Here is a 22,657-nt window from a genome sequence, read left to right on the forward strand (position 1 = left end):
CATTGTATGTTTTGTTTTATTTTTGTACAGTAGATTTTTGTTCTCATCCACAGTTTTAGGAGGCCTGACCTCGACGTACATGCATTTGACTCATTATTTAGAATAGGATATGTTGAAATGATTCTGTCAAGTCAAAGTAGTCACAGAGGAGAGGGGAAAAGTGGCCTGTGTCCCTAGAGCTCAGAGCACTTACTGCGAGTCAATAGTGGAAAAGTAAGCCAGCAGAATGGGGGTAAAAATACACAGCATCTGTAAATAAACCCTGTCATTCAGAGTGCCTGCCGAAGCATTTTTAATAAGAGCTTAATAATTAATTCACCCTGGCAGGAATGGTTGTTTTAAACAAGGCCAAATGCATAATTCATGAACTGTTACTATATCTCTTCATTTATAGAAGAAAAAGGTATTAGCGTCTCTTCCGTGTGATGTTTCCTCATTGTGGGTCACTGATTTTAGGCCACACGCAGTTATGGCTCTTCTAAGTTAGATAGGAACACGAAAGCCCAGAGTGGGGTTGAAACTAGTTTATCTTGGGAAGATTGCTATTTAAGGACATTATATATGAATTAGAAATGCTGATACATTTTCTAAGATTTAATATTTAGAACAAGTGTTTTCAACAAAGTCCACAGACCATAGGGGATCTGCAGCGGTGCTGCAGGGGGTCTGGCAATTATAGCTTGATCACAAATTAATATGTTTAAAACTTAAAATATGCATCAAGCAAAGATGCACTATTAAGTTAACTTCAATGAAAGCTTGAGTTAGGAAGCTAGTCTCTTCCACATTAAAATTTATACAAAAAATAAAATGTATGACTCTATAGGTCAACACTGATTAATGGAAAAAATGATATACATTAACATGTATATTATTAAAGGCCAAGCCTGATTTAAAAGGCATCTGAGTTGTAAAATCTGCATTTTACAGTGTCCATGCAAAGTACCATGCTGCTGAATGCAAGTATGAATATTAATCTTTTAAAATGGACAACCCACATATATCAACAGAAATGGCAGCTTTTGTTCCACCCTAATTATAGTCCTGTGTCTTTTGTTGCCAGTGTTTCAGAAGTACAGTATGTGCCTGATAATTTTTCACCACCCACCGTATGATTTTTCTTTTCAGAGCAGTGTCTCAAAATTAAGAGTATTTGAAAGGTGTTTCATGTGATGAAAGTCCAGACAGGTAGTATTAAAGGATCCAAGTAAGTGTTATCCAAACCTGTTGTTCCAAACCTGTAAGATTTTTCTTTTTCTTCTGTGAAACAAAATATTTTGAAAATATTAGAATAATGTTTCAGCTGTTGTCCACATGACTAATGCCAGTGCATTGATCAATGTTTTGATTTAATTAAATATCAATCTGTTCATCATGCAATTTAAGCATTTTGCTTCAGAAGACTTGAAATCAGCCAAATCGTATGGATTATTGTCATAATGTCTTTTTTGGACCTTGAAAGCTCATAAAGTTCAATTGATATTCACCGTATGGACAAAAGTAGCTGAAATATTCTTCAAAATATCTAAATAGTGCCAAAATGTAATTTTTGGGTGAACTATCTACACTACCAGTCAAAAACGTTTTTGTAAACATGTCTCTTCTGCTCACCAAGCCTGCATTTACTTGATCCAAAGTACAGCAAAAACAGCAAAATTCTGAAATATTTTTTAGTGTTTAAAAAAACTTAGTGCTTAAAATGTAATTTATTCCTGTGATTTCAAAGCTAAATGATGCTCAAAAAACATTTTTTATTATTATTATTATGCTGAGAATTTTTTCAGGTTTCTTTGATTAATTGAAAGTTCAGAAGAACAGCATTTATCTAAAAGAGAAATCTTTTGTAACATTATAAATGTCTTTATCATCACTTTGTTCAATTTAAAGCATGCTTGCTAAATAAAAGTATTAATGTCTATAATTTCTACATTTCTGACTCGTATAGTATATAATGTTACAAAAGCTTAGTGTTCCGAATATAAACAAAGGTCTTGGAACGACATTAGGGTGAGTAATTAATGACAGAATTTACATTTTTGGGTGAACTATCCATTGAATCAATGCAGTTAAACTCCTTACTAGTGTAGTCACTTACCAACATCCATTAATTGCTGTTGTCTGTCTACATGTAGAGGACTGCTATGCCTGTTTTAACTCACCTCCTCAAACAGCTCCAAGCTGTATGTATTATCGTCATCTGCAAAGTAGACGATCCCTGCCTGGCTGCTGTTGGAGTTGAAGGTCTCCCGTAGCCATCTCAAAGCCAGGTTCCTCTGCATGGTGCCACGAGGAATCCTGGGATCTCTCGTGTCTCCTCGCAGCTTGTAGTTCCGTGGGGTCTCCACATTGAGGTGTGTGTAGTTCAGCCCCGTTTCTCTCAGAAGCCTCGTAACTAGAGGTGTTCTCCTCTGAGAGTCCTCCACCAGAATCCAGTGTAGGTTGGGCACGTGGAGGAAGGTGTTAGCCAATCGTGTTAGCTCGGCCTTCTGCACGGGGCGGCTGTATGTCGGAGTGATGACGTGGATGGTGGGCAATACATCAGACCAGGGCGGAGGTCTCGTGTACACGTATTCTGTACGGACCACCTCCACTATGTCCTTGTCCTGTGAGCAGTATTCCTTTGAGTCCGTGGCTGGACCGGTCTCGTGCCTAGTCTCTGTCCCATCATCTGCCAGACAGAGAAAGAGAATTAAGACATTAGCACACCCCAGGGCTGCTCTCTTTATGTCTGACGCATGCCACAAACCTTAGAGGAGTACCTGCTAGCCGTTGCCGGTGGATGGTTAGACGCTCTGGTATGATTAAGATCTCTTTTACTAGATGGTGACAGACTGGAGAGGGTGAGAGCAGGAACCGTGAGATCATAATATGGTTACTCCACAGGGGTAGAAGGCACTGATTCAAACCCATAAAGCACAGGTTCTGCATGACCTGCTTTTGAATTCTTATTGGGATAGTTCAGACAAAAATGAAAATTCTCATGTCTTTCTAAACCTGTATGACTTTTCTTACTTCCTTAAAACAAAAATTTTTGGAGATGATTCTGGCATGATTATAAAAAAGTATCAAAACGCAGCATTATATACAGTAAGTTAATGCTAATAGCACCAGTGATGTCAGTATGACTCACTATTTTGATGGGAATAGAATTTGGCATCTAAGCTGTGGTAATGTGTTTTCAGAATGTTTCTGGGATTTGAGCATTATGGTCTATGGGATTGCTAATCAGATTTGGGTTTTTCACACATAAGGGCAATCGTTTATCCTTGAAAGACTTGGAATGCAGCCTGAGTGGTTTGATATACTTGCCATAATGCTTTTCAAATAAAAAATTACATTTTGTACTTGTATATCATTATTGGACAAGACAGATGAGACGGGGGGAACGTTGTTGCCGGCACTTGAACTCAGGTTGCCTGAGGCACAGCTGCCCTTTATGTCTGTGCATTTCCAACAAGGCTATATATGATGGTGACATACATTGCTTTTTAAAAATAAATTATTAAGACTGTACTTAAATATGCTTGTTAGTTTTTATATTCATACAATACCTGCAAACTCTAGACCGATGGAAAAAGTGATGGGGGGATGGGGGAGATCAGTTATAATAATACTCATTAGCACTCTATAGATTAATCTAAAAAATACATTAATCAGTTGAAACTCTTCTGAAACTGAAAAATCTAATATTAGAATAAAACTAATAATTAGGCAGCAAAGTGGCTTTGGAACAGTTCCAGTGTCTACGGCAGAGGTCTTCAATGAGCTACAAACACCTGCAGAATTTAACTCCAATCCTAATTAAAGGGTTAGTTCACACAAAAATGAAAATTCTGTCATTAATTACTCACCCTTGTGTCGTTCCAAACCCGTAAGACCCTTGGTCATCGTTGGAACACAAATTAAGATATTTTTGATTAAATCTAAGAGCCTGTATAGACAGTAATACAATGACCATGTTCAAGGCCCTGAAAGATACAGTAGTAAAGACATCGATAATACAGTCTATATGACATCAGTTGTTCAAAGAAAACAAAAATAATTACTTTATTGTACTCGGATGTGCTGCGCCTTATTTGCAAGCCAAGGAAGATGCACGCTGTACATAAAACAGTCTTTGTAAACAAATCTGAACAGGGCTCCAGACTGTGACCAATTTTTTTTGCCAGTGCGACCACCGCGTTGTTCAACTCATAAGCGCTGCCACTTCTGTTTTATATGAGAAATATCAAACGGCAAACGAAACAGAACTGTCACAAAACAGTGGCAGAGCACATCGTTTATCAGCTTGAACAGCAATGCAATCATGCTTGTCCGAACTCAGGAACCAAAATTTGATTTCGCAACACTTTTACTGCACAGTGCTGCGAGACCAAGTAAGAAGCGTTTGAATTCGCTGAACAACGAAAAAGGTTTCTGCGAGAGATTATTCAAATTCTGCGTTATAAACAGAGCTGACGTATATTGGAAAACCAAAAGGAGTACCAGCACCTAAACCATTGTGTTGTGGCAGAAATGTTATTACATTACTCATTTCAGGGTTTGTACAACCTTGAGCGAGAAATTCTATCAATTTCCAGCACTTCAAAGCTCTGAAATGATCCAATTTGAATGTTACTGTTAATGGGATGATCAAAATATCCCATTACAAACACAAAATTAAAAGATTACTTAAAATCACAATTATAACCAGTAGATAGCAGCAGAGGAGCATTCATTCTACTTTTTCCTTCATATTTTGAAATCATAAAATCACTACTATGAAATATCAAATCATCAAGAAATCAAGATTTTGTCACTTTTTTTGTATATGAGGTAAGAAAAGTCACAATGTGCCTTGAAAAACACAAACTTCTCTTCAATTTGCGACTAAATTGCACATAAGTCGTTGGTAAGTTCCATATAATACTATAGAAGAATAATGGCACATTTAATAAGAGTAGAATCCATACAATTGTGTATGCTTTCCAACTCGAACTTAGTGCTTCACTGTAAAAACATAATAATTAAGAAATAAACATATATGTGACCCTGGACCACAAAACCAGTCGTAAGTAGCATGGGTTTATTTGTAGCAATAGCCAACCATACATTTAATGGGTTAAAATGGTCAATTTTTCTTTTATGCCAAAAATCATTAGGATATAAAGTAAAAATCATGTTCCATTAAGATATTTAGCAAATTTGCCACTGTAAATATATCAAAACTTATTTTTTGATAAGTAATATGCATTGCTAAGAACTTCATTTGGAAAACTTTAACGGTGATTTTATTATATTATATATTTATTTATTTTTTGCACTCTCAAATTCTAGATTTTCAAATAGTTGTATCTCGGCAAAATATTGTCCTATCCTAGCAAACCATACATCAATGGAAAGAAAAAATGACCCTTATGACTGGTTTTGTGGTCCAGGGTCACATATTATTAGTAGTACCTGCACTTATTAATGCAAAACAGTAGTAGTTTTATGATTAAATTATTTATATTTTTAATACTCCCACACACCACCCCCCAGCACTACCAAATCTGCTCCTGGCACCACCGTCTGTAGAACTTAGTGGTGCTGGTGCCACTGCTCTCAAATGTTATTCTGGAGTCCTGCTGAAGATTTCGACAGAGGATGACTTGCAATTTTTTGCCCAGCCTTACTAACTTGAGCCAGAACATACAGACAATGAACTAAGAGAGATTGATGTTCTATGTCAGAACGCCAGCTCCTGCATCAGCAGCACCACACACATGCGTCATGGTACTCTCTCAGATAGTATTCTCGTAGCTTCATAACATTACAGTTGAAGCACTAATGTCACATGGACTATTTTAGTGATGTCCTTATTACCTTACTAGGCCTTATACATGTCAGTTGCGTTGTTGTCTATGGAGGTTCAGAAAGGTCTCGCATTTCATCAAAAATATCCTAATTTGTGTTCCGAAGAAGAACGAAGGTTTTACGGGTTTGGAACAGGTCAGGGTCTTTGTAACTGTTCTAAAGACAGTGAAGTCAGTTCTTTTCAAATATATAGTACAGTTATATAAAGACTCGACCTACAAACAAAATTTGCAAGTATGTATATTGTTGAGAAGAGGTTAGATGTAAGCATTTGATTAGGGTGGTGCATCCAGCTGCACTAAACTTTAAACACGCCTGCCTCAAAGTTTCTAGTAATCGTTTTTAAGACTTTAAATTGCTGGTTGAGGTGTGTTTAATTGGGGTTGGAGCTAAATTCCCTTACTTTCATGTCAGTCCATTGACTGCAAAGGTTTCTCACTGAAAGTAATGAGCTTACAGGCCACATTGCAATAAAGATTCTGTAGTCTGCTTTTTGGACAAGTAGGAGTATCAGACAGTTTTAGATGAATGGAAAACTTTAGGCTGGAAATATATTGCCTTTGTGTGCTTTTTAGGACATAGTGATCAGTGCTTTTTTTTTTTAAATGTCTTGAATGAATTTCAATTTTTGACTGAACTATTCTTTTAAATCTCTTAAATGAGCATGCTGGAATGATATTACTGAAATAATTAGTGTTACCAAATATCTCTTTTCCCCCCAGAATATTTTCACAAAATGATGGTGTGGGCAGTGATAGCTCATTAAGGGCAGAAATCGTGATGGCACCTCACATATCAGATCTTTATCACTGTTCAATTAGTGCCCTGCTCTCACTTCAGACATTTTAGCACCATTAGATTAGCACACTCCATTAACGGTCCAGATGTTCACTGCCTCCTAGGCATCATACAAACTCACCTTAATTGCTTTATGATCATTTCTATGAATACACATCTGTAAATCTCTATAAGCTAACGGTGTTGACATGCATATGGATGTATAGATCTTCAAAGCTGGGTGTTGTATTTCCTTTAAGGTTGAGCTAGAGCTGGTCAGCGACTGATGGATTGTCGTGAAGCCATTAGACTGCCCCAAATGCCCCATAAATAACAGGTTATGTGTACAGCCTGTGATTCATCCACTTACTGAAGTGTTTTAATGTAAGTGCTAAAATAGCTATAGACATGCAAACTGGTAATTTTGACTGAAAGCCATGAGAAATTCTCCTCAGAGGGTGGTTTTATTAGAGAAATCTTGTGTAACTGAATAAATGAGAAGCTGTTGGGTAATTTCATTGGAGTCTGTGGACTCTTAAAGCAAGGCACATGAGCTGAAACTCAGCTAATGCATTAGAAAGTGGGATTTGTGTTAATCTAGTTATTTTTTATCTCACATGAAATGCTGAAAGACATAGTATACTTAGTCAACCTGTGGTTTTGTGGTTGTTTGGAAAGATATAAATCCACCCTTATAAATCCTGCTTATCACTACCTTTTTAACACCCTTTTAAAGAACATTTTGCAGTGAGAGTAACATTATGCATTTTTTTCTAACATGGCCTTATTCAAATGAGCACAAATAAATAGACTCAATTTATCACAGAGTATCTTACTGTGTAGAAATTTGTCATTTGATTACTAATAAAATTGACAACACATTATATGTGAAAGAGAGACTGGTACCCTTTCGGATGGCAAGCAGGGGGGCAATTGCACTTTGGTGCCACACAGTGATGAGGAGGGTCCATGGTAACACAATCAACACGATGGCAAGAATATCTCTTCTCTTCGGCATCTCCAGGATTGGTTCTATGCCTGGTCATTACCTAAAAGAGGGAAATGAAGACAGTCAGACACTAAGAGATAGATTATATAAATGGAAAGATATGTGGGAACCTCATAAGTGTCAGGGAATTAATGTGATATCTGATTAAAATGACTATCAACGGTTTTTTATTAGATTTCAGCTCCATGTGGTTGAGTAAAATGATAAACCATTTTGTCTAAGATCTCTGGTAACATTGTATAGTAACCCAAGACGGACCTTAGGGTTCTCCTTCATGGTTTCCTCGAAATATCTCCTTGCCAAACATCATAAGGTAATTCAAAGATTTGACAATTAAACAAATTAAGGGTGAAAGATTTTGCGTGATGGGTTTCTTGTCCAAAATACAGAATTAAAGTAATAAAAAAAATGTTTAACTAGCATTTATTGTAAAGTAAACAATACTTTTATTTTTATGACACTGTCCTAACAACACGCCCACTTCTTGTTTATTATTCATCTTCTAAGACCAGGAAAGCAAGTAAGAAAATAATTCACAATATGTCATGCAGACAAAAATATATTTATTCTGGGTATAAATTAATAATTAATTCCTTCGTTTTATTAATTGCTCGTCTTAGTAAATCGTGGCTAACGTTACGTGATTTGATTAAAACGATGGAACGAATTAGCACAATGTGGCCATGATTAAAAGGAGGGAATGAATTATTTATTGGTAAAGTTTGTCGTGATTAATCAAAACTAGAGAACAAATAAATAAGTCGTGTGGAGAATTTCTTAATTTGTGTCCACGATATATATTTTGTCGGGCTAATAATTTACAGTACAATATTATATTGTCCAATGTCAAAAAACCACAAAACAAGGAATTAGTTGTAACATTAACAGTAGTTTGCTCCACTGGATATTATTGTCAGTCATTTAGTATTTATTTCTTAAACCTCAAATAATAAACGTTTACCTACCGAATCTACATCTTACCTTTACCGTTACAAACGAAGCGTGACGCAGGAATTCAACTGCGGTTTCGGTAAACACTAAAGCCCGCCTTTCTTTGATTTGATTGGCTCTTTGATTTGATTGATCTCAATTATTTTGACATTGACGAGCGCTGTTAGACCAATAAGATACAGAGCTGTGCATAATGGACTGCAGCACTATGAAAATCAAATTAGTCTCTGTTTGGCCATATCTTATTATTGCTCGGCTATGAAATGATATCTCCCACAAACCACAGGAGGACTAAACAGAAAATATCCACCGAGAGCATAAACAAAGACCTGTTATTGTCGTTTCTCGCTTGTTTAAGTGATTGATGTGCAAACAAACTATGTATGCGCGTTTTTCGGAGCACTGATAGCCAACTTATGTTTTCATGAACGCTTTTCAGTATATTCTTCAAAATTCATGTCTGGCAGTTGGTTTATAATGGATTCTCATCGAAGAAGCAAGTTTGTGAGGATCAGTGCTGTTGGGCATCAGTTTGTTTTTCCCTTTATTTAATTGACCTTATGCACGGAGCGTTCTTTAGAACTTCCGCATAAAGATAATCCAGCTCATAAACTTCCGCTGAAGCTCATTTTATATGTGCTATATATTCGGTGGACACTCTTGAGACTCATCTACTGCCTCGTTCTTATCAGAAACTGAGAAAAAATGACAATTGCAACATTATAAACAATGTTAGCGGCATGAACATTCAGTTTCATATTATTTAACAACATATAATTTAAATGCGGAGCCTCTGCATAGTTGTACATTTAAATGCTGACAGCTAAACACTATCATAACGTGTTTAGGCTAACATTAGCTAGCTAGCGATACTTCTCTTCAAGGACATCTTAATCTTATTCTTGATAATCACTAACTTGTCTTCATTGTCATGAACACATTTTTAAAATCTTGCAATATTTTAAAGCCTTTATTATTTTCTAACTCTACAGCTGTGAAATAAAATGTACTTCAAGGACTCACTTTTCATTCATAAAAACGGCATTGGAAAAAATTACTTTTCACTGTAAACAACGTCTTTTTTAGGCTAAAATAATATGGAATTACCCATATAACCAATAGATGGCAGCAGAGGATTATTTATTATGCAGCCGCCTTTTAAACTCCCAAAAACTCCCCGTTTTCAAGACGTCTTGCTTTTTGATTTATTATAAAATTACTAGTATAATAAATTGTAGTACTTTTACTATATATATATATATATATATATATATATATATAGAAAGTGCAGAAAGTCAAGCTCACACAAACAGCCTATAAGGGTGAATTATTTAAATACTTATTTATAGTTCACTACAAATACGTTAAATATTGATAATATAAGAATTATGCACTCAATATGAATCGATAGGAATTTGAAATATTTTATATAATTTAATAACTACATCTTTTAAGTTTTATCTTGAACTGTAAAATCTATTAAATAGCCTGTATTTAACAAACACTGCTGTAGTTTTGTTACTCTGAATTTAGTCTTAATCATTTAAGCTCTTTTTTTACATCAGCATATTTAGTCTGGTTATTCCTGTCAATCATAGCAATGACTCGCGCATACAGTATTTAGCCGATTTACGCGCGTATTTTTTTAAACTGGCGTTTGTCATTCTTGAAACGGTATACATGGACGTTTGGTCCTCTTAGACAAACAACACTTTTCTTCGATTGTAAATGGATTATGTAGACAAAACGAACAAAGTACGCTCATATTATGGCACAGTACAGTTGACCGGAAATGACTTAGCTGGCTTGTCTAAACAAAGAAGTAATTCGTGCATATGGTCAATTAACATTCTGCATAATATATTTTGATACTTAAAGTACCATGTACGTATATACATTTCTTTTAACAGTATTTATAATTTTTTTATCACAAGATTTTAGTGTTTTCTTAAAGAAGTCTCTTCTGCTCACCAAGCCTGCCTTTATTTGATCCAAAATATAGTAAAAGTAATATTGTTAAATATTTTACTATTTAAAAAAACTGCTTTCTATATCGAGTATATTTTAAAATGTAATTTATTCCTGTGATCAAAGCTGAATTTTCAGCATCATTACTCCAGTCTTCAGTGTCACATGATCCTCCAGAAATCATTCTAATATGCTGATTTGCTGTTTAAGAAGCATTTATTATTAGTATCAATATTTAAAACAGTTAAGTGCATATTTTTCAGGATTTCTTGATGAATAGAAAAATTCCAAAGATCAGCATTTATCTGAAATAAAAAGCTTCTGTTACACTGTACACTATACCATTGATAAAGACATTTACAAAAGATTTATATTTCAGATAAATGCTGTTCTTCTGAACTTTCTATTCATCAGAGAAACCTGAAAAAATTTTACTCAGCTGTTTTCAACATAATAATAATAATAAATGTTTTTTTCACACTGAAGACTGGAGTAATGATGCTAAAAATCCAGCTTTGAAATCACAGGAATACATTACATTAAAAAAAAAAACATTTCAAATAGAAAACCGTTCTTTTAAATAGTAAAAATATTTCAAACTTTAACTCTTTTTGCTGTACTTCGGATCAAATAAATGAAGGCTTGGGGAGCAGAAGAGACTAATTAAAAAAAAATCCTACTGTTCAGAAACTTTTGACTGGTAGTGTATGTTTTGTAAATATACTGTAATGCCAATCAAGCTTTCAATCACTATATTAATGTGGGCCTATGCCAGTGGGTGGCAATGAATGAGCTTCTATTGGAAGTTATTAAAGAAAACAGTTTTGGCTGTCATCCATGAATTTAAGCCACTTAAATTTAGCAAACACAGTCAAGTTTAAGCTATCTGAGCTTCAAATAATCTGTTCTTGACTTAGCTATTAGTTTGACATTAACTTTATTGTTTTCCTTCTTTGGCACTTGAAGCATATTATTATTATTAGCAAAATTATTATTATTGTTTACATTATTACTGTTAATTCTCACCCTTAGTTACAAACGGCGGATGGCCACGAGCGTGAGGTCCAGCTGTGACGGCCGCATGCTGGAGGTCATCCACCACGCTGTTGGCTCCCAGAGCATCCCATGCTGCGGTCCAAACCTCCTAAAACACACAAAAAACAGACATCTTTGATGTATGAACTTCAGCTTCTATCTGTTCACTTCAGAGAAGACAAACACAAGGTATAGTTGATGAAACTATTATTTTGTTGTCTTTCTTCCACCTCCTGTCCAACCGTTACAGTGATGAATGTTTCCTGGTCCCAAATTACAATATTAATACCTAGTAAAGCAATCCAGCGCTGATAAATGAATCCTTTTGCATTTGGAGCGGCATTTGTTTGCTCTCACTCTCCCTTAATCTCAGTGGTAATATTTGCAATACAGGAACAGATGAATTAGCTGTCAGGTGCCCTTTGTGCCAAACCTCTTCCTAAGAGAATAATAATTCTGTTATGAAACTATTATCACTGAAACCCGTCCAGACACACATATGAAAGCTGGGTATGATGATGCTGTGCCTTGAACCAAGCCTGTCTGTGTGTGTAGGCTGTAGCACAAACGCTGGTTGACTGCAGTAGCGACAGTGTATTTTTAGCTTCTCTGGAGGCAGAAAAATTGAAGAGAAGAGAGAGAGTTGATTTTTTTTTTTTTTTTTTTTGCTTTTTTTTTTAGAGAGAGCAGCATGGCCCTTGTCTTTTTAGTTTTTCTGATATTAAGCAGAAATACAGGGTTATGAGTGCATCTGGTTAGAAAACAACAGTATTGTTACAGAAAATAGTTTCTGCAAGTTTTTATTCATCTTATTCTTCAGCGAGGAAGTAAGCATATGGGGAGACTTCCGGCTCATTGGTCGCTCTAGGGAAATATTAAGAAGAATAACAATGTGCAGTAAACAATAAAATAGTTTGCACTACAAACCAGTGTGTTCATAATTACAGTTGAGGTCAAAAGGTTACACCCCCCTTTCAGAATCTGCAAAATGTTAAATGTTTTACCAAAATAAGATCATACAAAATGCATGTTATTGTTTATTTAGTACTGCCCTGAATAAGATATTTGACATAAAAGACGTTTACATATAGTCCACAAGAGAAAATAATAGTTGAATTTATAAAAATGACCCCGTTTAAAAGTTTACATCCCCTTGAGTCTTAATACTGTTTTCTTACCTGAATGATCCACAGCTTTGTTTTTTTGTTTTTTTGTTTAGTGATATTTGTTCACGAGTCTCTTCAGAAACATCCTTCAGGTCCCACAAATTCTTTGGTTTTCCAGCATTTTTGTGTATTTGAACCATTTTCTAACAGTGACTGTATATTTTTAGATCCATCTTTTCACACTGAGGACAACTGAGGGACTCATATGCAACTATTACAGAAGGTTCAAACGCTCACTGATGCTCATTGGAAATGCGATGCCTTAAGAGCCGGGGGGTGAAAACTTTTTTAATTAGAGGATCAGGGTAAATTTAACTTATTTTGTCTTCTGGGAAATATGTAACTACCTTCTGTAGCATCTGAAGGGCAGTACTAAATAAAAAAGTATGATATTTAGGCAAAATAAGAAAAATGTACACATCTCCAATCTGTTCAAAAGTTTTCACCCCTGCTTCTTAATGCATCGTTTTTCCTTCTGGAGCATCAGTGAGCATTTGAACCTTCTGTAATAGTTGCATGCTAGTCCCTCAGTTGTCCTCAGTGTAAAAAAAAAAAGATGGATCTCAAAACCATACAGTCATTGTTGGAAAGGGTTCAAATACACAAAATTTATGGAAAACCAAAGAATTTGGGACCTGAAGGGTTTTTCTGAAGAACAGCAGGCAGTCTAACTGTTCAGGACAAACAAGGGACTCATAAACAACTATGTATGTAATGTATGGATGTAAACTTTTGAACAGGGTCATTTTTATAAATTCAACTATTATTTTCTCTTGTGGACTATGTAAACATCTTTTATGTGAAATATCTTATTGAGGTCAGTACTAAATAAACAATAACATGCATTTCGTATGATCCCTCTTATTTTGGTAAAATAATTAACATTTTGCAGATTCTAAAAAGGGGGATGTAAACTTTTGACCTCAACTGTAAGATAATACATATGGTAAGACACAGCAAAATTAGCTGTTTTGTACGGCTAAAAATAGCTGGACATGGATGAGAGCGGAAACCGGACCCTTAAAATTTACAAATGGGCAACAATTAGAGCAGAAATAAGGTGGATAGTAGAAATAATATAATCAATAAAATAAACATATCAAAAGTCATAATTATGGTCTTCATATCCTCCGGAAAGGTTTTATTTTGCAATAATGAATGGCTGTACATTATCCCACTTATTACATGACTATGTGGCAAATAAATAAATAGACATTAAATATTGATATGAGTGAAACTGATTTATTATGTGAGATGAAGGAGACGATGGAGTGATATGAGACACAGTTATAAATGAACGGTCGACAGGGATGACAATCTAATATAGTTTAGCATCATTGTGCAAAAATAATGATGATAGAAGAATGCCACAGTTGACCAATCAGAATCTAACAACAGAATCAGTCAATTAAAAATCTACAAAACAAAACAGTACATGTGCATTTGAATGTAATTTCAAACATCACTGATCTATTATTATGTTATTATTCACTGTGACTGTCAGGCAATATATGTTTAATCAGTTTTATATTCACTTATTATTGTACTAACAGCACATCAGCCAGTTTTCTCACTGTGGTCCGCCATCTGTTGACAGATAGATTTATCAAGTGTAGGCATTCAATATTAAACTGTCTCAAAATGCAAGATGCTGAGTCTTCATCTCTCAGACGGCTCTGCGGCACAAGACCCTTAAACGATGTAATAGGCCCGTTTTACTGAAATAATGCTGCTTCATGGAAATCATACAAGCAGTCTGTGCACGCACAGGCCAGGCACACTCTGTGTGTATATGTTGAATTTTTAATACAGGGTTAGTGACCCAAGAAAACAAAAGGACAAGGACAAGCGGACATGTCATTCCAAAATGGCTATGTACTGATCAAACGAAGTTTTGCCAAAGGCACTTTCAGAGGGACAAAATAGGGGCTGAAATTAAAAAAAGTGTTTTTTCAGTTCAACAAGTGCTTAAAAGGATAGTCCACAAATGAAAATGTCAAATAATAGATTTCAAAAATTAAATTTCTGTCATCATTTACTCACCCACATGAAATATTTAGAAAAATTCTCCCTCTCCCTGTCTCTCTCAAGCAAATGTGTTAATCAATAGAACCAAATCAATGGAAATCAAAACTGTTTGGTTCCCAACATTCTTCAAAAATATTTTCCTTTGTGTTCTGTAGATGAAAGAACATCCTACAGGTTTGGAACGACATGAGGATGAATAAATGAGTGCAGAATTTAAATTTTTATTTGAACTATCCCTTTAACCTTCAAAAAAAGTTGACTGTCAACCTCAGGAGGTCAAACTAAATATTAAAAGGGCTGATTATTTTCTATTCATTTTATATGTGGTTTACTATGTAATAGTAATTCGAAGTTAATTAAGACATAAGACTGTAAATAAAATGGGAGGAGCAATACAGAAATAAAACCAGCTACATTTTATGCTAGGTTGATATTATGTTAGGTAAATATGTGGTATTTACGTCTAGAAAATGCTTTAAATTCTGTATTTGTGGAAAGTACCAAAAGAACAAGGTTAGAATGCCAAACAATGCAGTCTGAAATACAAACATCAGAATCAATCCTTGTATGACAGGATGGCCTTGACAAGGTTATACATCAACCGCACTTAACTAGCTGTAAACAGAATGCCTGCAGGTCGATAACTACCGTCCCGTTGTGATGAGAACTTGCCAAAATGGTTTTGGTCTCTCGGAGGTGCTAGAGTCACTCACCACGGTCAACCTCCCACTAAGTTAGTAAGCAGAAAAGCTGGTGCAGTGTCCATCACTTACAAGAGGATTTGGAGTTACATGGCCTGGGGATTTTTAATCTCGGTAATGAAAGATGGAGTTGATAAAGCATCTTTTCGTGAATGCTGATTTTTCTGCTGCGCCTCCTCTGAATGAGCTAATTGGAATGCACTCCCAGACCTGAGAGCACGGAATACAGCACAACATATTAAAGCCCCGTCCAGCTCATTTTCTGTCCCTGCTTATATATTCACTCATTTCCTGACCGCTGCCCCCCTGCTTTGTACGTGTCCCAGTAATGACTTAGAATGCTGCTAAAGAAAGGTGGTCTGACAGGTCATTATTGATATTCACAAAGCCCATTTACCTGATGATCTCAGCAAAGATGAAGACTAAAAGTGCAAGCTTGACAGCAGTAGTAGCTACTGTCCTCAAAATGAACAGATGAATGTCTCCATTGTTACTCATAGTGAAACATTCTATATATCTATCTATACATCTTTCATCTTTTCATCTATCTATCTATCTATCTATCTATCTATCTATCTATCTATCTATCTATCTATCTATCTATCTATCTGTCTGTCTGTCTGTCTGTTGTCAGTCTATCCACCTTTTCACTTGTCTGTCCGTCTGTCTATCCATATTTTGACCTGTCTGTTGTCTATCTATCTATCTATCTATCTATCTATCTATCTATCTATCTATCTATCTATCTATCTATCTATCTATCTATCTATCTATCTATCTATCTATCTATCTATCTATCTATCTATCTATCTATCTGTCTATCTGTCTGTCTGTCTGACTGTCTGTCTATTCATCTATCTGTATGTCTGTCTACCTACCTGTGTTATCTATCTATTTATCTGTAAATCCATCTGTCTGTCTGTCTGTTGTCAATCTATCCGTCTTTTCACTTGTCTGTCCGTCTGTCTATCCATATTTTGATCTGTCTGTCGTCTATCTATCAATCTGTTTTTTCTTCTTTTTCTGTCGTCTATCTATCTGTCTGTCTGTCTATCTATCTGTCTATTCATCTGTCTACCTATATGTCTGTGTTATCTATCTATCTATCTATCTATCTATCTATCTATCTCTCTATCTCTCTATCTATCTATCTATCTATCTATCTATCTATCTATCTATCTATCTATCTATCTATCTATCTATCTATCTATCTATCTATCTATCTATCTATCTATCTATCTATCTATCTGTCGTCTATCTATCTGTCTGTCTTTCCATCTGTCTGTCTGTCTATTCTTTTGTCTCTCTGTCTATTACATTTCTATAGTCTGGCAGTCTCTCTGTCTATTTAATCAGATCTGTGTAATCAGTCACTGCCATTGAGAGGGTTGAGTGTATAGTTCTGTCTATGTGTTTTCTACAAGTTGTCAATGAAGTTCTTAAACATTTAATCATAAGTCTTGAACATAGTAAACAGCTCCATCATGGCCCTTAGTCAGCGCTATGTACACGGATTTACATCTCTGCATTTGTATGCATCAGCTCTATCCTTTCTCCGCTCAGTGTTGTTAAATAACCTAATCAGCCAGAAGGAGATGGAGGAAATGCTATTCCCACTTTGATTTAGAGGGGAGTATTTTTTCAGTAAGGGTAAGTGAAGTAGGTCTAAGCCATTTGCACAGAGATAGATGTGATTGATGGTGAGAGTCCTGTCTTCAGCATACTAGCTCAGCACTGACGAGAGATTCAAAGGCTAGCCTCAGGCTGGCCATGTCACACTGAAAACCAGCACCAAGACCTGTCCTCCTTCCACCAATCCATTTATTTTCAGTTTGCAGATTGTAATCTGAAGGGCCAGCCTCAAAATTCAGGCTGAGGCCAGAGATAGCAACAACGGGAATTGGTGCCCAGACTGATGTGGATTAGTTACGATGGCTCTTGTGTTGATCTGAGATAGTTGTGACGCCTCTGAGCCATATTAATCAACATTGTGTTTATTACCCTTTTTTTGTATACTGAAAAAAATATTTCTAACAGAACAAGAAACTGTTTTCAGATTCACTTGAGATAAACTGATTTGTTTCTCATATAGCAGATTCTCTTTTTTGTCTCGGCTAATTAGACTTTAATAACATAAAGCCCTGTGTAAGTCTGCTTGCTTTTCACATGAGACTTTCGGAAAGCCTGTGTGGTCCAAAATGAAGATCAAAGTCTAATGCGCAACTTGTCTCATGTTTCCAGTTTTTTACGGAATTTCAGAAATCTTTGTTCCATTTTCAGAGGCTGAGATAAAGCGCAGTCATTTAGAAATAATGAGTGTACTAGCTGTTGTTAGCTGGGATTGTGTAGAGTCCTTTTAAGCTGCATTAAAACTGCAATTTGGACATTCAACCTATTGATCCCACTATATGGAGAAAAATCCTGGAATGTTTTCCTCAAAAACCTTAATTTCTTTTCAACTTTAGAAAGAAAGACATGAACATCTTGGATTACATGGGGGTGAGTAAATTATGAGGAATTTTTTGTTATGGAAGGGAACAAATCCTTTAATCTTTGAAGACTACAGACTCAGACAAACATGAACCCTGTTATGTATTCGTAAGCAAATACAGCTGTATGATGCCTCCTATTTTATGGGGTGGACTGTTTGCATGACCATGTTAATATACTAATGACCAAAGTATTTGATTCATCACATTGTCAAAGGTCATTGAAACACAACCCCATTTATTTCTCCCTAATAAGTGACTTTCAGCTGAACAGCGCTGTTGTGTGGATGCTGATAATAGCCTTCCAGCATTGATCTTCAGTTCACTGATCACAGCATTTTTAGCTGCTAACTCAAAAGTTAATCAGACTGGGAGAAAGCAAAAAGTGGAGGTCGTCTAATGAGGTATATGTTGAGGAATTCTCACTCTTGGGACTTCTCTGAGTCACAGCTTCCAATAATATACATGGACATGCTGGAAAATAAATTCAGAAATATGAATTTGATCTTTGCTAATTAAACCATAGGGAAATCACCTGGGGTTGAAAAGTTTTTTTCTGAGCTTTTTACCCCCTAGATGGAGACTAATTGGTGTGGGTTTTAATAAGGAGTGAGTGGGTAGGTATGTTCCTATCTGAAACTAGGCCAGGTGGAACATTATATCTGTTAGTACCATTCATTAATACATAGTAAACTGAAGGAATAGTTCACCCAGAAATAAAATTATATCCTTTCTGAAGCTGCTTATTTTAGAATACCACATGGTAAATTCATAGTTTAACCTGAACACAGTGTTCATTATTTTTGTAATGGTGAAAGTCATTCGAGAACTGTACTCTTTTCTTCCTAGAACCGTGTTATGAATCTCTTATCATGTAAGATTAGTTACATGACCTTTGAAGGCTGGACAGGTGGTTCGCACTCTCTGAAGGTCAATTACATGTTTAATACAAGGTCTGTTCACTGCTGGCCTCTTGCTAGTCTTGTGGCATAAAGTATGTTACACATTGTTACATATTTTTGTCCAGTCCCTGCCTACTTAGACAGGAAGAGGCTGTTTTATTATTGTTACATATAGGGTTACATAAAGTGACCAACCACAGTTTTTCTCAACATCGGCTCAGTGGAAATACGTGCTACAGAGAATATTATGTTATGACTTCAAAACTATTTTAACATCCTGTGCGATTTGAAAAGGGATACTTTTGAATGTTGTCATCACTTATACAGCTTCATATGCACAGGTTTTCTAAATCAGTAGGTTTGCTCGGTAGCTCACGTGATACGGCATTGCACTTGAGAGATGAAGAGTTCCGGTACAAACCCCGTGAAACTACGGTAAGACAAAACAAATCCGTAAGGAAGATAAAATAACACGGTATCAGGTAGATTTAGGGTTGTGTTTGTTGTAGGGGATATTTCCAACACGATGGATTTAACCTTTAGCGACACTCCCTGGATATTTGAATTCTGAACAGCTGCTATGTACCTCAAGCAGAGTAATAAAAATGCAACAGTACGTGCCTGTACCAACAAAATTACACACTGGGCCGAAGGCCGATTACCGAGTACGTTTTTTTTTGTGTTTTTCCCCCATATAGTTTGCCAATTTTTTTCACCATTGCATAAATTAAACAGCCAATATTTGCTTTTTACAGTTTTGGCTAACGAGCTTGAGCAGCGCAGTCAGAATACATTAAATGTGTGTGTGTGTATTAGACAACGTTCTGTAGTTTTTTTTTACAAATGTTTAAGGCAATTTCGCGATTTCAGTCATCATACAGTAATCAGCAGAAACCACCCCTTTCTCTTCTCATGGAAGACAGGCAATGCGATACTAAACAGTCTCGTGCTGTCGTGTTTGTAATAATTGTTCTTTCTCAGACAGTTTTAATTGCTTCCACACTGCTGACATGTTTGCTGCATTAGTGCGCACCTCTATTTGATCGCGTCACGTCATTGTTCTGTATAATTTATTCAGCTTTTTACCTTATTATTACCCCCAGGGCATCCAAGTTGTAGGTGACATTGTTTCTACCAAATATTTTTAACCAAACCGAACCAAACCTTTGAAAGTAAAAAAAAATGCACAGACAAATCCAAATTACACCCTGCGGCTCGTGACGATACATTAATGTCCTAAGACACAAAACGATCGGTTTTGCGAAAACCTGAACAGTATTTATATCATTATTTACCTCTGATAGACAGCAATGTCCAACTGTCCTGAGTGTGTGCTCAGCATCCGGTACGTTACCCGTGTAAATGCTCTGGCATAGTATACGCAAACGCCGGAAGGTGAAAAATGATTGCTGCAGACCCTCCACAATTTTACTAAGTTTATGGTTTTGTTGATATCCAGCCGAAGAGCAAGCAACCATAACTTCAAGCGATCAGGTTCAGAAGTTGGGAATCGGTGAAAAGTCAACAGTCCCGGATGAGTTTGCACAAGCAAAAGTAATATTTTAGCTTTAAATCGGTTTGAACAATCAGGATATGCACAAGTAATTACCATTTTTAATAGCCGCTATACCCACAATCTCTGTGCACTGTGTAAATAATGAGTGTCGTATACACTCGACAGATCGCTTCTGGTGGACGTGAAATATGTGCCATGAAGTACATATTACTACAGTTTTCAACAGAAACAAACACTAGAGGTGGTAAAACAGCAAGCACTTGTAACTGTTTTCTTATACAATTATGATTACAGTTCCATATGTTTCACTTTCAATTGGATTTAGGATGTGGAATCCTTGGGTATAAATCCTGTCAAAAACATGACTCATGATGAAAGAGCTGAAAGATGACAGATCGAAAAACAAGCTAAAACGGCATGCTTGCAATTGCATTTTTATGTCACATTCGCTTTTGTTCATACTATCGGGTAGGTTTAGGTGTAGTGCAGATGGTGTGTTATTTTAACAGACATTTCAAGTCAGAACTGCAGTGACACGTACAAAACCAGCGTCACATAAAACGTACCAAATGTACGTTCATCTGTTTCGGGGGGAAAAAACAAACACTCTTTTAAAGCCACTCAGTGGACATTTCACATCGAATATGTCATGGTGGTATGTATTTTGCATCTTGCGAAAAAGTTCCCACAGGTACGTTTGTGCCATGAGATCAGGTTGCTAAAAACAGCATTTATTTCAAATTGAAATATTTTACTATAATAACATGTCTTTACTGTCACTTTTGATCAAGTAAATGCTTCCTTGCTGAATAGAAATCTTAAAATTTTACAAATCCAATCCAAAAACATTTTGAAAGGTAGATTATGTTGTGGCACGATAATAAATCAGTGTTTATGAAACATAACAAATAACTAAATCAGACATTTTATCAGTAAATTATGAGTAAATTATCAGCAAATTGTGTTTACCATGATAAGGCAGGAACACATTTCCTGTTTGTCAGTGTCAACCACAGGAACTGTAAGACCTTACCACACTAATTAAAATAATTTACACTGCAACACAAAATGGTGCCCTATGCAATTTTCTATGCAAACATCAATACAACTCTGTTGCTCTCTTAATTGCATAATTACTCAGACTGATGATGTGAGTGATTCTGTCCTTTAGCTTGCTGTCACATGCTTTAAACCATAGGTGTGCCACTGCAAGCCACAGTAATAAACTGATTTATGTTGATGCCTCCCTTAAGGTAATTAAAGTATACAGCACCACCTCTGTTAAACTCATTAAAACATGGACGACTATACTAACTACACTCTTAAAAATAAAGGTGCTTTTAAAAGGTTCTTCAAGCTATGCCATAGAAGAACCATTTTTGGTTCCACAAAGAACCATTCAGTCAAAGGTTCTTTAAAGAACCATCTCTTTCTTACCTTTTTAGAATCTGAAGAACCTTCTTTTGCCACAAAGAACATTTTGTGAAACAGAAAGGTTCTTCAGATGTTAAAGGTTCTTTATGGAACCATTTAGAAAAAAAGGTTCTTCTATGCCATTGTGAAGCATCTTTATTTTTAAGAGTGTACAGAACAGAATTTATGAACACATGTATGACAAAATATGCTTATGAATGGACATATTCTCTGAATGGACTATGATGCTATTCCTTTCTGTGGCCAGGGATGCCAGAAAACACAACCACTGCATTAAGGATCTGTGAGATTAATGGAAAGAGATCTTGTTTACTGGCTTATGACTTCAGAATAGCCCTTTCAACGTAGAGCATCCAGCCAAAACGTCGTCAAAACCCTCCTTTATACTCTTGGGCATTATTTTGCACTGCTGCATATGTACTATAGATACGAAGAACAAAGACTGTCTCTTATGGAGGCATGCCAGCATCGCCCCCACCAGGGACTGCAGATCCATTTGACCAGAACTCAATGCATTAATTTCCACATCATTACATCCCATAAAAACCAGCAATCACATCCTAGAAGTAAATATGGATGTAAAACTGTCACTGTATTACTTACGATATGATTTCTTTGAAATATGTCAGTTGGAAAGCACTGCAGATAACAGAAGAAGAATGTACTTAACGTAGTATTACACTAGCCAGACCGTTGTTCATGAATGAGTGATTAATATGACTTCTATTGTGCCTGAATCAATCAGTGTGTTTAAACAAATCAGTTGAGTGAGGGATTCAATGACTCATTTTTAAAGATGTTACTAAATTATTCAAAATCGACTTGTTATCATCTGAATCATTGCTG

At 35.9% G+C, this 22,657-nt stretch overlaps 1 protein-coding gene across 2 annotated transcripts in view; it reads right to left on the reverse strand.

The window, feature by feature from the left end:
* b3gat1a (beta-1,3-glucuronyltransferase 1 (glucuronosyltransferase P) a) overlaps positions 1-22,657 on the reverse strand; it is a 106,324-nt gene that overhangs the window by 13,379 nt on the left and 70,288 nt on the right. The window contains exons 3-5 of one of the 2 annotated variants that reach the window (XM_073850621.1): positions 11,567-11,684; positions 7,519-7,661; positions 2,160-2,668 (exon numbers count right to left, since the gene is read on the reverse strand). In XM_073850621.1, coding sequence (XP_073706722.1) covers positions 2,160-2,668; positions 7,519-7,630 — 621 coding nt within the window. In that variant the 5' untranslated portion in view covers positions 7,631-7,661; positions 11,567-11,684. Of the gene's footprint in view, positions 1-2,159; positions 2,669-7,518; positions 7,662-11,566; positions 11,685-22,657 lie in introns of those variants that run through there. The other variant, XM_073850622.1, reaches the window with a different exon arrangement.

This window comes from Garra rufa, chromosome 11 (assembly GCF_049309525.1).
Source record: "Garra rufa chromosome 11, GarRuf1.0, whole genome shotgun sequence".
NCBI lineage: Eukaryota > Metazoa > Chordata > Actinopteri > Cypriniformes > Cyprinidae > Garra > Garra rufa.